The sequence below is a fragment of the Aythya marila genome (assembly GCF_965140915.1).
Source record: "Aythya marila genome assembly, chromosome: 4".
Lineage (NCBI taxonomy): Eukaryota > Metazoa > Chordata > Aves > Anseriformes > Anatidae > Aythya > Aythya marila.
Window position 1 is genome coordinate 44,857,859 of NC_139045.1, and position 17,777 is coordinate 44,875,635.

Here is a 17,777-nt window from a genome sequence, read left to right on the forward strand (position 1 = left end):
TGGTGTCATGCTCAGCAATAAAAGCTGGGGTAAAGGAGGAGGAAGTGGTAGTGGGAACAGGGACATTCCAAGTTATGGCATTTCCCAAGAAAACGTGACACATGTCGAAGCCCCACTTCCTTGAATGGCTAAAAATCTGCATGAAGACAGACGTGACTGAATTGATTTCCTTATCTTAACTTGCTTGCACACAGCTCTGCCTTTACCTATTGAACTGTCTTTATCTCAGCCCATGAATTTTCTCACTTTAATCCTTCTCACCTTCTTGCCCATCCCACCTGCAGGGCAACCAGTGAGCAGCTACATGAAGCGTGGCTGCCTACCTGGGTAAACGTAGAACACACTAAAGGATCCTATCCATCATTAAATACACGCCCAGGCACGATGCGTACCCTGCGCGTGGCAGCTAGCTTACTGTTTGAAAGGCTACTGAGAGATTGGCAGTGAATGGCCTCATCACATGGAAAGAAATCCAAAGGGAAAAAAATGGAAGGAGCTTATATTATTTCAGTTTACAGCTCCAAGCTGATTTAGACATGGGTGAGATAATGAATAAGCAGACACACACTGCTGAAAATCAGGTAGTATTTTGGCACAAAAATCCATTTCAAGTGAACTGCCTAAAATCTTTAGGAGGTCTCTTGGGAAATGGCCTCTGAGTCACAGAAACAAGCCCTTAGTGGAGCTGAAGAGGAGGTGACTCTGCTCTTATGAAAAGCAGGGCCTTGCCAGGTTGACATCCACAGAGGAGCCTTGGCCTACGTGCTGCTGCAGAGACCCCAGCTACCTCCATTAGGGCTGAGTTATTCTTCTCTGCAATGAGACAATACCTTCAAGCTGCTCTGGAGTCTCAGCTACTTGCCCAACTTATTGTCCCCCACCCCCAAATTTGCATTTTTTTTTTTTTCAGTCTAAGCAAACACCACAGAAATGCAGCAAAGCCTTAGTTCCCAAAACAGAAAAAAACAAGTGCCTGGTGGGAACACAGGGCTTCCCAGTTGCTTTTTCCCAAGCATTTTTTTGTCATGCTTTGCCGACTGTCCCAAGCGCTCACTCCAGATGTTCCCACAAGCATCTCGGCCACCACAGCACTCTGGGCAAATGCTCACAAGGTGGAGCATGATGACCAACGCCCCTCTTCCAGATGTACTTTGCAGGTGCTACCGCTGTCTCACTCCCTGCCCGGCCAGCCTTGGCTCCTGCTTACCGAGAACGATGCTCCCACAGGTCGCCGGATCCATTTGGGTGGTTTCTTTAGGGGCAGAACGACGCTCTGTGGGGCAGTCTGCTGGGGGAGCTGCAGGGGTGGGAGGGGCTGTCCTGTACCAAACGGATCCAGGTTCCCAAACGAGGATGAAAGCTTTGACAAAAATAAAAGAGGATGGGGAAATTCTAAGACACCATCTCCGATAAGCCAAGCAGCATCATTTTTTTGCACTGGATTAGTACTCCTGTTGCATGGAGTTGCAACACCCCCCGAAGGTTTCCCCAAGCCTGTGCTTTTTCCTCTTCCCGTCCACTTTTCTCAGCTTCTCAATACCTGGTCCACTTGCTTCTGCCTCAACCCGTCCGTGCTGCCTCCCATGATGGAGTAAACGCTGATCCGCCCGTCAAACGAAGCGGCAGACAGGACGGCAGGGTTTCTGGGACACCACTGGATGTCAAAGCACCACTGCGTGTTGGTCGGCAACTCATACAGCACCTGGGCAACAAAACCAAGTCCAGCAGATCAGAGCTTTTAGCAAGCACCATGAGCAGCAGCAGCATCTTTCTGTTTTCAAGCTGCTCCTCTTGCTCCCCGGCAGCTTCCACATTACCCTACACACTGACAACAGGCAGGATGTGACAATCAGAGATTACCACACACTGCTGCTTTATTTCCTCCTCCCATTAAATTTTCTCTTTAATGCACACGTGACCATGTAGGCAGGCTGCCTATGTCTGCGCTGCTTGTGCAGCTACTGACTTTTGGGGGATAACTGGGAAAGTTAAACCTGCACTCTGAGTAGACGGTCTCTCCTGCCCTGGAACAGAAAAGCCTACGGCTACAGGAGGGATTGAACCACAAACTAAGAAGTTATTTTTCACTTGTTTAACAATTTTGTGCTGAAGAAACAAAATGGTAGCTGCCTTGCTGTCTCCTAGGAAACATTTTTCCTTTAAATAAAAACATGTGGTGTGAGTCATCCAAACGTAAAGCCTTCTAGGCAGCACAGCATCCAGCTTAGATCACACAATCACCACCCCCACTTTTTGTCTTACTCAGCTTTTGTACTTCACTCCTGCCTGAATTTTGGAAACACGTATCTCCTCGTCTGCCAGGATTGTCTTGCCTACACTGGCAAGCAAGAAGCCCTCCAACAGTGTCATGGTCTGGGGGCAAACACTCACGTGGTCTGTAAAGAGGATCCACTCAGTTTAGTGATATCCATATCTATCCCTATTGAGATAGATAATTTTTCTGCACTACTAAATAGGTGCAGAAAAGCAGTAGGGACCCACGTGTAAGATCAACTATGACAGGAAGTGGTCTTGCTGCACCAAAACAAGCTCAGGAAGCGCATCTATCAACCACAAGTAAACATGGAGAAACACCCCACAGCAGCATAATTCCTAGGACTGCGAACAAAGATCCACCCCCCTCTCCTTCCCCTTCTCAACCAGTGAAAATTCAGGGAAGCAAATACTGTGAGAATGGGTAAAACAATACAGGAAAAATCAACGGCTTTTACAAATGCTCCTTTACATATGCCACTGTGCAATCTCCAAACAGACTGAGACTTTATTAAGTTGTGTGAATACAATACCTCGCCCGTGTTAGGGTTGGAGCACAGAATTTTAGCATCCTTCCCACAGCTAAGCAGCAGCTCTGAATCTGCCATACTCCAAGCAATGGCCAAGATACCCCTGTGTGAAAAGTCACAGCCAAGTAACAGATTAACATAAATGAAAAATGGTAACACAGAGCATGTGTTTAAGCGAGTTGGTACTGTATCGGAGCATTCCACCTCAGAATACCCTCCCCCCTCCTCCCTCTGTTGTAAGAAATTGTTAAATGTTATCAGCATTTGATATATTGAAATAGATGCTGTTTTCTGCATGAGTAGCTCTAAAGGTCCAGCCACCATATAGGAAAATTGAATTCAACACTCTCTGTAGGAGAATGTCGATACCAGTGTACCAGAAGGGTGTGTTTGCCTCTACAGCATGTGCAAACCTGTAGGCTTTTTTTTTTTTTTAAGCAAGCTTCTGCTACTTCTTTGAACTCCAGCTTCCTCATGTACAGCATAAAACAAATCAGGAATGTCGATTTTTTTTCTGGGGGGAAGGTGTTTTTAATGTGAGGCCTCGTTCCTTCCAACCAGCAGGCCCCATAAAAGGAACCTTTTCTGTCTTCTCTCATACCTTGTGTGGCTTTCCAAAACACGCAGTGGCGAGGAGGCAAATCTAAGGTCCCACATCTGAATCACAGGCAATCTGTCGTCCTCCGAGGCCAGGACCATCTGGGTAGCAACATCAGGGTGCCATGCCAGGCCCGAGCAGTGCATCTGAAGGACAACATTGTGCCAAAGCACAGGGTAACTAAACAGCGCTAGAGAACGGAAGACAACCAGCCTGAACAGGTCTAAGCGTGAGGAGAACAGGGTCTTCAGCTAAGTGCCACTCTGTGGCTGTATTTCTGGGCATTGTTTCTGACTGCGCTCAGTGTGGGATGCTCTCCTTGTTTCTGTTAGCAAGGAGAGCTGCAGTTAGTTCCCCAAGGCCCTCTCAAGAAGGTGACTTCGTACTGTCTTGTTAAAATACTACGTTTTAATCTAAGAATGCTGTAAAAGCATCCACACAGAGCTTTTTGGCTAACTTTAACTTTCGTTGATATTTTAATAAAAGCCATCATCAGGCAGAGATTACCATTGTGGGAACATCCCATCACAACCTGCAATCTCACGATGAAGCCAGCCTATTGTGCTGCTGTTATGTCAGGGACCAGGTATGTGAAACACGAGTTAGGAAGCTTATCAGAATCAGAGCACAGTGACCAAGCAGCTATTTCAGGAGCCCCCGCGCATCTCCTCCAGAGCTAACTCACCCGGTTGTTGTGGTCACTGACTTTGATGATGGGCTCGTTCTTCCTGAGATCCCACACGGTGGCTCGGCCACTGGGGCTGGCAGATGCCAGGATGTGCTGGACCTGCCTGTTCCAGGCAATGCAGCTGATGTCCTCGAGAGGCTGCCGGGCACACAGAACAGCCTGTCACACCCTTAGCAAAGAAAGGCCTCAAAATGCTTTCTTTTTGGGCCTCGCTATATAATGTGTTTGCAAGGAGAGTCACCCAACGTACTGTGATTATTCTGCTTTCCTACACACACCTGCTGCAGGGCAGAGCCCCTGAAAAAGCTGTCAGTGTAGAAAATCCTATGCAAGACCCTTAACAAAAGCAAGGTTCCCACAATATCCACGTGATAATGAAGTACCCATCCCAAACAAAGTATCCACACTAACAGTTTTAAACTAGAAATCTTTAAACTCCAGATTTCTGCTCATTCTATTTCCTCACTTCATTGCCTCCAACTTACCCTGCAGTAGTACACTGATTTTCCAGTAACTACAAAGGTAATTAATTTCCTAACAAGAGCTGTGTAAAGTACCTGCTTTTAAACAACTTCCTCTCATTCTTCCAGCTCCATCAAAGACAAAGGACAAAAGGCTATTTTCTTCCCCAGAGATCTTTGAAGAGAGGCTAAATGCCGTCACCTGAACACTCCTTGAAACACAGAAATGTGACTGCCAAGCCTACTGCCTCATCTTCTCCCTTTTCAGCAGCTGCTTCTAGTCTTACTTGTGTTTTCCCTCAGTCTCTGCCTTTGTGGTCCTTGGACATAAGCATGCAGTGAACCATACAAAGGCAGACTGGAAGAGATTCATCCTGTGTGCAGTGGCTATGGATATTTAAAAAATGGTGTAACCAGACAGATTCTGCTTGTTAGTACTTACTGCTTGATAAAACGCAACATTATTCCAAGACTAAAAGGAACTTTTAAAACATATTTTATTTACAATTGTGCCACGTGAAGACACCAAGAAATGCTTGTGCAGTCAGTGAAAACCGCAGTTCTGGTGTGGATAACGAGCTCTGCACACCCCACGTTGCTGCAGGGGAACGACAGCAGCCTGTTCCTTGCAGGGGCTGCACAGGATGGTACTGACTGGCACAGCACTCAAGCTGTGCTCCCAGAAAGGCAGCAGTGGTTGGACATAATAGTTAGACATGATGGAAGCCAAAACATAGTGCTGTCATAACCAATGTGCTACCATACGCGCTCACTGAAAGCTGCTTCAGCTGCACCTACAGAGCTCTCCTGAAGGGACATGGGCTCCTGCCATAGCAGAAGCACATCACACGAACAAAAATACCCACTTTTCAAACCCCACAGACTAAAAAAAGCCCATTGCAAGCACCAAAAGCCCAATTTTCTTGACCTTTCAGGAAGCCACTGGGGAACAATATGCGGTAAAGTAACATATTTTTACTTACATTAATAGGAAACAACTGTTGTACAAGGACTCTGACAACCATCGACAGAAATGCAGTTCATCACTAACTACAACTAATTGCTTTCTATCCTAAGTCTCTTTTTTTTTCCATATAGCTTCTAAAGTTGATTTTAATGAGCTCTCCAGATAAATGACCTTCATGCTTTTCATTAGTTTACAGTATTTAACAAATACCAATCTCGTACCTGCGTCTTCACTCCTGGAGTCATTGGCGTGGCAAAATTGTTCAAGTCCCAGATATAGATTTCAGACTCATTAGCACCAGAGGCCACCAGATTAGTCTGTAAGACACATTAACAGACGCTAAGAGTATTTTCAGCATCAGCTTTCACAGTCTTAGCTGCTGGGAAGCATCAGATGGACAAGACTGTGCCAATTTCGCGTATGAGCTCAGGATATAGCCTTTGGTTCACACAGAGCAGCTTAAGGAAATAAAAGCAGTGTTTGAGATGCAGGGGCCACTGGATGCCCTTTGATTGCATCCCATGTCTGCTGACCAGCAAGTCCCAGCTTCATAAGGGCCAGGAGAGGAGAGGAAACCATTCGAGAAGATACAATGAACAAAGGATGGTCTTGCTGAAAGCAAGCGTCCAGGGACAAAAGTGCTATTTAGGAAAGGAAATCAACTCCATTGACTTGCAGCTGGAGGGGGCTGAAGAAAAGCCAAGCCACTGTATCTACAAGGAACTGAACTCTAATTAATGATGGAGCAAGCTTGCCGATTTTGAGAGCTGTTCTGCCTTAAGAGACCATGTCACAGTGTGTTTGTTCTGCCTCCCTTTTCCAGTGAGGAGATTTAGAGATGCCAATGCCATCTCCCTAAAGGGGACACCTTAAATCGAACGTCACCAGAACAAAGAGTGACAGCCCAGGGAAATGTCACAAGGACAAAATCAGCACATCCTATGGGAACTGAAAGGGAAGACTGGTTGAAGCAGCACAGAAAACCACCTCTGTTTTACACTGAGGCTGAGCTAAGAACACCTGCAACATTGGCAACGTCAAATCATGAGGGGAAGGAATCAACTGGACACCTACAAGTCTTTATTCCCTCTCCCGAGATGCCAGCAACAGGACAGGTTTTTACTAACAAAGATGCAAAGAACAGATTTAGGTCAGCCTTCTCAAGGGCTGGTAAAGGTACAGATACGCATAAGGTAATAGCTTGTTAAGACATGCCACTCATCCACACCTGCACACGTCAAACAGCAGTAAACCTACCTGGAACATGTTGACATCAAGCGCTCTCACGGGCCCCGTGTGCTTGTCTTTCTGGGCGATGATGACCTCGGTGTCTCCAGCTATGATTTTGGCTGGGTCATACAGAATGACGTTCCCGTTCTCACCCCCAGCGATCAGGACCCCAGAGACTCGCTCGCCTGCGGTCATGCTGTGCGGCCCCCAGATCAGCTTGTGGTACCTGCAAGACAGACACCCACCGGCTACAGCCAGCCACTGTCAGCTCCACATACCCCGTTTTACTCTGCAGGCTGCAGCCTGGCGGGAAACCTCTGCTACATGTGGCCAACTATTTGTACAAGGGAAAGAAAAATCAGTGGAGCTATTCAAAAATTCCAAATCCTTTTCCTTGTAGGTGCTCCTGGAAGGGCAAACTTTCCTCTGTTGTGCTGGATGCTCAGCCAGCTCTCTCACATCAGACACGTGTCACTTGGACTGCAATTGAGCTTCCAGGCTGAACTGGAGGAACTAAATATACTTCTGGAAATGTTTTCAAACCGTTGTGTCCATCCACAAAAAAAAAAAAAAAAAGAAGAAATTACTTCAGCTCCAGCTTGCTAAATAATCAAGACAGCATTCCTGTGTATTCAGCCATGCAAAGCATGGCATTCTTCCGCATGAAACACCGCGCTGCCACACGGCAGGTGTTACCCGAGCAGAATGCAAACCCACAGGTCTGGAAGGTGGTGACCAGTTGCTTGAGCCCTCACTGTGTTACTACTGAACTCTTGTTTTTCTCTGGATTACCCATGACTGATTTCTTCACAGCACATCATGCTGGGGAAGGCCAGACAAAGAGCACATGCTGACTGACAAACGCTGTAAGCACCAAGTGCTCAGCAGCTCAGTGTCAGCGGTCACTGTCCTGCCACAGCACCCAGATTACGGTAACGGTGTGCTCATCCACACCGCAAACCAAAATGGTATGCTGCTTTTTGTAGTTCTGCACCTAACTATGCAAGGTTAGAACAAGCATGGTGAGCAACAGGCTATCAGGGCGCTAGTATTACACCACCAGCAAGATTCAACGAGTAAATAACCTAAAAGAGAGCAGAAAAAGATGAGGAACAAAACAAAAACAGAGTTAACTGTGCCATTACTTTCCTCTTGCCCTTTGCTCTTTCCAAGATAAAGAGTGGTTCTACAGAAGCAGCGTCACATTTTCCACAGGAGGGCAGTTAACAAAATTTCTTGCTGAATCCATCTTTTCTGGATTTGTTTGCCCAGCCATCTTCATTTGCTGTACGCCACAATATAACCTGATGTATACTTTTATAAGCTAAGGCATGGGTTGTTATCTTAAAAACAAACAAACAAACAAACAAACTCCTTTGCAATGTTGTGACTTGTTTTCTGGGGGCAAAGTCAAACACTTGTGCTGTTCACCAAGAGAAGCACTTTTAAAGGAGCTCTACATCCTCCTGGCCATAGTGGGTAGGTTCTGAAAGTCAGTAAAGCAAATGCCACTTGGCAAGCTTTGACTTATTTCAGTCGCATTTAAAGCAAGGGAGAAAAAATCCTAGAGGCTCAATGTCATCGTTCTGCCCTCAGCAGATCTGCAAGGAGTGTCAGCACCAGCTCTGCCACGGCTCAGGCATAAAGCAGTCTGGGCCCTTGATGGCTGTTCCTCCCCAGCCCTGCATATCAGAAGAGAAACAACTGCAGGGCAGGGATTGTGAGCCACAGCAGCACTCAAGCAAAGCGTTGCTGCAGGACCGACAGCAGCCCTACACCTCCTGCTTCCTCCTGAAAAAGCCCCTGTAACTGTTACTTACCCGAATCCAGAGAACATCCTGAAACAGGGCCAATCAATCGTTATAAGCAATCTTACTGTGTGCAAATGCAGCAAAGACCTCATTCCAATCCCTCCACATCTACTTAAAGGCAAGACCTAACTTCTCAGGCCCCAGGAGACTGTATTTGGTAAAAATCTCACAAAAGAATCTTAGATCTTTAGGCCTTGAAGTTACTGCTCAAGAATTGAAAACATAGCCCCATATACGTGGCTGTAATGATGTCCTTCAGCAAAGCGTCTGTCCTCAACAACCGTGGCCAAATCCCATGCACCAGCCCTGCAGCGCAAAGCACACACAACAACCCCATGGCTCACCTGTGAGAGGAGGAGAAGGTGGCACAGGACTTCATATCCAGCGAAGGGTCCGATAAGTCCAGCTCGAATATTTCCAGGGAAGCACTCGTGCTGAAGGTTGCATCCAGCTGCTGGGCCGACGTACCTGCAGAGGAGTGGGCTCGTCAGTGAGAAGAAGATGCTATGCAGAATAGCAACAATAAAAAAAACAACACACTTGCAAAAAGGACTCTGAGAAGCGGTCAGATTTCTGCCTGAGTTAGATTTTGATATAATTTTCTTTTTTATGGTTGCCTTCAGGGAGTTTTCTGTCCAGTGTGGATGCAAAAAGCTTTGGGAGAAGGTTCCTCGTCCCCTGAGGATGGGCAGAAAGCCACGGCAAGGGGCAGATAAGCAACGAGGGAAGCGTCCCAGCAGCCAGGGTTGCTGTCACCTTGCCCTGGCACAGGGGACAGGAGACTCCTTGTCACCCACGGGCAGCCCCAAAACTCGCCCCCGCTTCCTAAAACTCACCCGTGGCCAGGTAGATGGGGTGCTGCCCGGCAGGGCTCCATGCCTGCATGGCCGTGCGGTCAACCTCCTTCAGCTTCATCTTGCTGGAAGAAAAAAAAACGAAAAGGTGAGGGTTTGGGGGAAAAAGGGCGTTTGGGGCAGGGCGATGCTCAAAAAAAAGGGCAAAACGGGGCGGCTGCGGCAGATGGGGGGATAAAAACACAGGGGCAGAGCCCGAAGCCGCCCCCAAAAGAGGAGCGCGACGGGGAGGGAGGCCCCGCCGCCCCCAGCGTGATTTCGGAGGGGGATTTGGGGCGGAAAAAGGGGCAAATGGGGCCGCGGCGGCTCTCACCCGTCCCGGGCCCGCTCCAACGTGGCAGCCCCGGCGCCGCCTCCCGCTTCCGGGCGCTGCCGGCGCCTTCCGGGCGCTGACCGGGGCGGCTCCGCCTCTGCTCCCGCGGGGACCCGGCTCCTCCTGCGGCCCGCGCCTGGCGACAGGGGACAAAGGGACAGGGGACAGGGCCGTCAGCGGGGGGCGATAGTGGGGTGAGGGGGGCAAAGGGGGAGGGAAGGCGGGGAGGGGGGAGCCGCCGTCCTCAGCTCGACAGCGGTCGTCACGGCGTGTCGGGATGTGAACAGCAGTGAGGCTCATCACCGGACAGCGGCTGCGGGGAGCGGGGCTGTTTATTGGGGCGGGGGGTGTTTGGGAACCTGGGTGCAGCCCGCAGCACGGCGCGGCTCGGAGCCATGACGCCGCCCGCACCCTGCCGCGGCGCGGCGGGAGAGGGAGCGCCGCGCTCCCGCCCCGCTATATATAGGGGACGGGGCCGCGCCGCTATTGGCTGACGCGAGCAGCGCTCGCCATTGGTTGCCCAGCGGCCCCGCGGATTGGCCTCCGCGCTGGCTTCGCACCGCCCTCCCTCCCTCCGCCAACGGGCGAGCGGCGGCGGCTGAGTGAAGGCCCGTCAGCCAATAGCAAAGCGGGACTCGGGGGGCGGGTGCGCGGCGGCGGCCAATGGGCTCCGACGACCGCGAGCAGGGCAGGAAGGGACGGGCGGGAGCGCGGGCAGCGCTTCCGCCAGCAGCGTGGCGCTGGGCCCGGCTGTGCCCGGAGGGGGAGCAGCCCAAGGGCGACCCCCGAGCACTGCTGCCCCGTTAGGGGGCTGCACCAAGCCACGAGCAGCTCTTGCTCGGCTGGATAACCCCACAGGCGATTAACTGTGTCCCCAACCAAGCCCAGTCACGCACTATTGCTACCTTGGGTCACATGCGTGCTCCCCAAAAAGGCCGAAGCTGACCCAAACTGCACATCCAAACTGCCTTGTGCAGCCAAAGGCTCCCCAAAAGCATTTACCTGCGAGTCTGGCCCAGGGTCCTGCAACCAGATCCGTATGGCACCCAGCTCGCCCCAGGGATGTGGCAGACGGGCTCAGAGGTCCAGCCTGGCAGCTTTTTCTTTGCTCAACTCTTGTCCTGCAAACACTACATTTTTCATTAAAGTCTTTAAATTATTTTTTTAATTAAAAAAGACGTCAAAATACGCTAACCACCAAGAGTTTCTGGTAGGATTCGATCGCATATTGGGAAGCCAAGCCCGTACTGGCATCACAAGAGAGCCTGGTGCTAACAGATGTATTGATTTTGATACTTCAGTGCAATTCTTTAGGAAGTATTCATCAGTGCTGAAGGAAAGGAGTGCAAAAAGAGTGTTTACAGAATAGTATAAATGTTTATTTTTCTTTGCGATTTATCTGACTGTTTCATTTTTACAATATAGAAAAGTGTATTCTTTGAATAGGTCTAGTAAATATAAATTTATTTTTTCTACTTTCAGATGTAAACAGAACTAGAAAATGAACCCTTGCCCCGTTCCCAATTATTTTCATGTAACTGGATGGGCTTGACTGTAAATCTTGTCCAGCAGTTTGATTCAAATGGCTAAGGAAGTACAAAACCCAATCCATACGTATTACACCAGGGAGAGGGGAGAGAGGAATCCCAGCTTAATATTGGAGAAAGCTTGTTCAAAGTAAAACCAAAAAACCTAAGAGCATTTGATTGCACCTTCAAAGTCTTTACAAGTAAAATATTCTCAAGCAATGCCATCATACATAATTACAACTGTAATCTAAATTTCACAAGTGTTTCTGCACACTGTATATAAATACACATCACAAAAGGTGCAATTTAGAGTAAGACACAGAATATATACAAAATTAACATGGATTGAAGTCTAAACAAAAGAAGGCATATTGCAATCTGTTTAAAAAATAATGTACGTAGTTATTACTTTATTCACTTACACTAATTTACATTTATACAAATCTTACTGGACATACTATGTTAGCTCACTAGAAGTAAACTGAGTATCTGCCCTACCTACGTGTAAAGTTACCGTACTGACTTTTAATAAACCCAAGTCTTAATTATGGAAAGCAGATAGTTACTTACATGAGAGATGGATTCCTTTTTCAGAGATTTGCACTATCAGACTTGTGGTTTATGCTGAGGGAGATGCTTCTACCAGGCAGAGCCCTTCAGACGGTGACCAGCAGGACACCAAATTGGCCCGCCGCCCAGGGCCTTCACGCTCCCGAGCCACCCTGGGGAGGGGGGCAGAAGGAAGCATGGAGGACAGAGGGCCTTTTGCTCACCACGCGGGGCCAGGGGGTGAAGACAGAGAGCAGAAGCCTCTTCCTGTCCTACTGCCATCAGACACACCTGTAGGTGCTCGGCTCTGCTGCACATTTGCCTGGCCCCTATCTTTTCCCAGCTTATCCCCCGCCAGAAGACCTCGAGCAAGAGCTCTGCCACATCTCTGTGCTTACAGCTTTACATGAAGAATGCAAAATCCTTTTTGGAAAAAAAAAAAGAAAAGCCATCTTGTTCAGGCAGCAATGAGACAGTTATTACAATTGTTATTGACATTCACATTAGGTAAGTAACCTACCACGTTGATTTTGCAAATATATTCTACTATCAAAAACGTGATCTGAGATGGCCTGTAACAAATACTGAAGAAAATCCCCTGCTCCAATCTACACAGAGCTCTAAGGTGATTTGTGTGTTATGTTGGTATATTTTCCTCCTTTTGGATCAAAGGATCCATACATTATTTTGGCAGCAACCTTGATTCTGCGCTAGCATCCTCCCCCGTCACAGCACTCTCCGTCATTCAAAACAACGCTTAAAAAACCCTTAGCCAAATAAACCACCACGATATTGAGAAGCAGCAGCATGGAAACACAAAACCAGGCTGAATGTAACCTCCACCTGTGGTCACAGGCCAGTTAAAAGCCAGATTGTCTCAAGTGTGGCTCCATGGTCTCCTGTGACCTCAGCTCCTCGGGCTTAAACACTTCTCCGGGGCAACAGCTTCACCCTGGAAAACACAACGGACTGCACATCCCTCCCTGCAGCGAGGGATTAGGCTCCTGCACGCCTCTGAACTCACAGCTTCACCCAAGCAACAGCACCTACCTGCTGCAGTCATCCAACACCACACGCTGGGCAGACAGCTTGGCACTGTGGCATAGCTGCTCTTCCTCACTTTCAAGAGCAGGCCACCGTCAGCCTATGAGTTCCACCTTAAAATACATCTGAGCCCTCATCCATGATCATATAAAAAAATTCCCAATTATGCAGTTTGCCTCCAAATTCCTTGCGGTCTGCTCAAGCGAGATTCTCAACCACTTGTCCAACACTAGACCTGCAAGCAATCCCCGTGTACTCGCCTGCATATTTCATACTGCTCTGTGCACTGAAGAAGCACGCTGTGTTACGCCCTACGTACAGGTACCACCTTCCACTTAGATGCTCCTTTCCACACCTTGCCTTTTAGAACTGACTTCGACACACAGATACCTCTTCACTATGAGCCTGTTGCCAAAGCGTCACCTGATTCTTGCCATCATCTGCATTTTCCTGTACACACAAAGCAATGCAACTCCATATACTGTAAATAATATATATTATAATCATTTATATATGCCCTTCAGGCAATTACTTTGAGGGAAAGGGGAGAAAACAGCTATTTTTTTTTTCCCTTAAGAAACCCAAGTTAAAAGCTGTACATCAGGAAGAAAAATTGACCTTTAGGCATCATCTTACATAGAAGAGGATTTAGTTAAGATTTAAAAGGCTCTAAATCTTGATATAAAATATTCTCTTGTTTCATCTTCCGCAAATCAATTTAAAACAAGCACCAAATTAACAAGTATTATTAAATCCTCTATGCCAAACCAAAGTGTCCCTGTGCCTTAAGTGTTCTGTTCAGTCCACCTCACTGTGGCTCTTGTGCACGCGTCAGCAGTTCATGGCACAAGGGTCACTTTTGGACTTGCCCGCAGAGTTAATCACTCTCATCAAACAGCGTCCAAACTCCTCCAGGATCATGCGCTCTGCCGCAGCTTTTGACTTGCCCAACTTCTCAGCTTGCTCAGCCTGCGCGAGAAGGCATTCACACGTTGCATCGGCCACCTCCTTGGTTACAAATGTAAAGGGCAGCCTGAAACAAACAGAAAAACAAAGAACCCACTCACTCCAACGGGCAGCGAACACGCCACAGCAGCAGTCAAACGAACAGACAGGCCGTTGTGCTGAGTGCCTGTCTCCACTGGGAAACATGGCAAAGCCCATTTGGACCTGCCCAGGTGCACAGAACAATTCTCCAGCTTTCAGCAGAAGGGTGGCTCAAGGTTTACAACCACTCAGTAAATGCGACATGCGTACTTCATGGTTCCTAGCAGCATGTGGGCAACCATGCTTGGTTACACGCTTGAACATAGCCAAATGTGGCACGCACTATATTTACAGGACACAAAGCTGTGTTAATAAAATGCTCCAGTCACCTGAGTGCTCCTGGTCCTACAGCTTAGGTGACATTTGAAGATGACAGGGATGTACCTGCTGCGTATCCAAAAAAGCATATTAGAACCAGGCAAAACCGTGAGCTGCGTTAACTTACTTCCCCCCACCACTGCTGAGTGCTGGTGTTGGCCTTGTTAGGAGATCTGAGATCTGGGAAGATAACTTGGTCTTCGCAGCCGTCTGCTGCTGGACCCGAACTTCGGCAGCATCCGCTAAATGCATCAATGTCTTGCGCTCTGGGCTTTCTTCAAAATTTTTGCAGCCAATGCATTTGCATATGGAAGAACACATGATTTTTGCCTGAAAGAAATAAACAGAATGTGAGAAGCCTGTCACAGCTTTGGCACCCTTAGTGACCACCCACAGGGGAAAGGTGATCCTGTTTTAGCCTGTTTGCAATTAGCCACCAGCAGAAATCCTCAGGTAGTCGTCCTCTCTTTAAATTCAAGGTGAGATGCCTTCCCAGAATTTATGCTTGAATCCAGTGCAGATGAACAGTATCCCACCCATGCCTTTCTTTCCCAATCTGCTGTTTTCAGCAGAATTTAAGTGGCTAAACTATGGGACAGGTCAGTCTGCCACCATATCTGCATCCGTAGAGCGATCAGTTATCTGATGCAACACCAACTTTTGCCTTTGGCTTCCACATACATGTTCCATCCCAGAGTGTCTCTGCAATAACTACTTGAGCTCCTAGGGATGCGGTGCAGGAGGTTTCTTTTAAAAATATTGCTCTTCAATAAAGGAGAGCTCCAAGCCTGTGTTCAGAGTTATTACATGGTTTAAAATTAAACTCAGATGGCAGAAGTGATCAGTCTTGCAAAACACATGGCTTTCTATGTGTAAACTGCTGGAAGAAAAGATAGACCTAAAACTATTACTGCAACTTGAAAAAGAGCAAAAGACAAAGCACAGCAGCAAAATTGCAGCACTGAGAGGAAAAGCCAGCATCTTTAAGACAAGATAATACTTCTTACCTCGTAACATTCACAGTAGTTTTTGAGACATCCCGAGCGTTTACAGTTACACCCTTTGCTGTGTCGCCGATCTGATTCTCCTTCCTTTCCTTTACCTATTTTGGGCTTGAAGGCTTCAGGGTTTCTGTCAAGGCAGGCCTGTCAAGGCAGACCCAAAGGGTCAGACAACGCATGTAGGGAGTAGACATTACAGATGCAACACAACAGCTTACATCTTGCACAGGTGGGAGATCAGCGTGTTACACACCCACCCGGCCCCATGCTGTGGCTTCAGAATACACCAGCTACTTCTTTCATTCCAGCTATCTATGAAGCAAACTAAAATGCCTGCTGTCCCATCACGGCACTACTCAGCAACACACCAAAATCTATACGAACAGGAACAGGCTCTTTCCTTTCATGACATCAGAAAGAGGAAAAAAAAAAAAAATAAAAAAATCCCTCACCTTTATTGCTTTTTGCCTATCATTTTCATGGTCCAGGTTGTTATAACAGTTTGTACAGTTGCAGTTATTGCAGAATTCACCATTTGCAAAACAATCGCAGTACCTGAAATGGAAGATAGACAAGGCATTTGTAAACACGACCATTACCTTGGTGTTACTACTGTTGGCAGTACCAGACATTTCTAGTCTGGTGACCATGCACATGCACTGATGAACGCCTGAGTCACCCTACGCTGAGCTCCACATGGACAAGGTGTCTGTCTGAGCTGACGTTCAGACAGCTCAGGTCCTCAAAGCAGCACAAGAAGCTAATAGGGCTTGGCTCCATGGCAGTCCTTGGGTGGTTATCCTCACAGGCAGTTCCTGACCCTGTTGGTTCAAGTTAGCCTTCAGGAGCTCTCATACAGTCAAAGATCCTCAGCTTAAAATGCTTTTACATCAAATTGTTACAAATGCTCTCAATAAAACAGCAAAAGATTTCACGAAGATGATCGAGCCTTAGACCTAGCAGTTAAAAATCACTTGCCCATTCAAATGTTTGAAACAAACAAACCAAGGATCCCTGCAACGCAACCAACCATAAAAAAAAACACACATATAACAGCCCAATTTTGCTGAAGTACTTCATATAGCATGGTGTTACTCAAGGGATTTGCAAAAGCATAGTAGATGCCCACTGATGATACTGTGGGATGTCATGTCACTCCCAGCAATACTGCAACTCCAGCTGCTGAGTGGAATTGGCTCTACCACACACAAGGGCACATTATGAACCCCAACATTATGAAATGGTAGGGTCCATACAGCTCATGAGTTACATGAAGGCACATGCACTGGGACATCTCCCACCAGTGTCACCAGCAGCTTTGACAATCTAGACATAACATTTCTGACATAATTAAAAACACCACCTTTTGATTCTTGGCATAAATATGGTGTCAAGGATAAGGCTTAGCAACAAACAAGATGTACTTACAATTTCAAACATAGAGACTTTGTACAATTGCAAGGCTTCCGGGGACGATTTGCAGATTCAGAAGGAATAATTCTGTAGAGGGGGGAAAAATGTATCTATTTATACACTATTTAAACATCTATTGCATCTATTTACACACAAAACACATCTATTTATACACACAGTTCTATTAGTTTTAGTTTCTTCCTATTTTAAATTCAAGTAAACGGTTGATGATGAAAATTCTGAGAAGTCTTTATGTTCCCTTGCCATTAGGTTCTTGGCTGATGTAAGTAACTATTATATATAGTGTATTTCCAACCCAGAAAAAGCTGGGTTATTTGTTGCAAATCTGCCTACATGTCTTAAGTAGAAATGAAGCTTAAAGCTAGAGGATGCACTACAACTGCAAATGGCAGTCAGAAAAAACTTCCCCAGCACCTGTCATCATGCAAGGGGACTAGGTCCAAAAAAGGTTCATAGATTAAGATCGTGCCTTTACCTTTGAAAAACAACAACAAAATTGACTACACCTAGAACAGTGGGCAAGCAAGCCAAAACATGGCATTCAGCTCAAAGATGAGTTTTATATCAAACACAGGCTTTAACTGCTCTTAAAAACTAGGATTTTGTGTCACTAATCGCTTTTGATGAGATTCATTCCATCCCTATCCAGCAATTTCTGCACATAATACCAGGGAGATTAAATCAAACCCATTCATTTGGATAGCTGCATCTGGATTAAGGATTAGTTTGCATCACAGTTTAGGTTGCAGCAACAAAAAGCACCTTGGCATACACAATTTCCAACAAATAATAACGCAAAAGGACAACGCAGAACAGCTGAAAGCTGGCTGGGTCAATGCAGGGAAAATATCTCACGTTAGCTGTTATTTTCATCTTTCAAGTGAAAATACAATATTGAAAAAAAAACAAACAAACAAAACCAAAGCCTCCTATTATGAACCATTTTGGGCTTGAGATGCATTTTGAGGTTTGGTTGGATTTGTTTGTGCTAAGCATCTTGCTCCTGTATTGACCAGTACCTCCTTCCAGCAACGTGGAAAAATAGCTCAAGCCTGTAGCTCTCAGGCTCTGATGCAAAATTAAGCACAAACATCAACAAATTTTCAGGTCAACTTTCTGCCATAGGAAC

The 17,777-nt window shown here is 46.9% G+C and overlaps 2 protein-coding genes across 24 annotated transcripts in view; both read right to left on the reverse strand.

Moving 5' to 3' along the window:
- SEC31A (SEC31 homolog A, COPII coat complex component) overlaps window positions 1-13,617 on the reverse strand; it is a 39,832-nt gene extending 26,215 nt beyond the window's left edge. For 5 of the 16 annotated variants that reach the window (XM_082760128.1, XM_082760124.1, XM_082760125.1 and 2 more), the window contains exons 1-12: window positions 11,826-13,614; window positions 10,729-10,847; window positions 9,727-9,862; window positions 9,396-9,478; window positions 8,904-9,027; window positions 6,776-6,974; window positions 5,740-5,835; window positions 4,088-4,228; window positions 3,406-3,548; window positions 2,808-2,907; window positions 1,541-1,702; window positions 1,208-1,360 (exon numbers count right to left, since the gene is read on the reverse strand). In XM_082760128.1, coding sequence (XP_082616254.1) covers window positions 1,208-1,360; window positions 1,541-1,702; window positions 2,808-2,907; window positions 3,406-3,548; window positions 4,088-4,228; window positions 5,740-5,835; window positions 6,776-6,974; window positions 8,904-9,027; window positions 9,396-9,478; window positions 9,727-9,862; window positions 10,729-10,847; window positions 11,826-11,827 — 1,458 coding nt within the window. In that variant the 5' untranslated portion in view covers window positions 11,828-13,614. Of the gene's footprint in view, window positions 1-1,207; window positions 1,361-1,540; window positions 1,703-2,807; window positions 2,908-3,405; window positions 3,549-4,087; window positions 4,229-5,739; window positions 5,836-6,775; window positions 6,975-8,903; window positions 9,028-9,395; window positions 9,479-9,726; window positions 9,863-10,085; window positions 10,130-10,728; window positions 10,848-11,825 lie in introns of those variants that run through there. The other 11 variants (XM_082760134.1, XM_082760132.1, XM_082760131.1 and 8 more) reach the window with 5 other exon arrangements.
- Window positions 11,170-17,777, reverse strand: part of LIN54 (lin-54 DREAM MuvB core complex component) — a 34,584-nt gene continuing 27,976 nt past the window's right edge. For all 8 annotated transcript variants that reach the window (XM_082760146.1, XM_082760145.1, XM_082760144.1 and 5 more), the window contains 5 exons: window positions 16,643-16,714; window positions 15,667-15,769; window positions 15,221-15,358; window positions 14,341-14,543; window positions 11,170-13,881 (listed from right to left, as the gene is read on the reverse strand). In XM_082760146.1, coding sequence (XP_082616272.1) covers window positions 13,680-13,881; window positions 14,341-14,543; window positions 15,221-15,358; window positions 15,667-15,769; window positions 16,643-16,714 — 718 coding nt within the window. In that variant the 3' untranslated portion in view covers window positions 11,170-13,679. The remainder of the gene's footprint in view (window positions 13,882-14,340; window positions 14,544-15,220; window positions 15,359-15,666; window positions 15,770-16,642; window positions 16,715-17,777) is intronic.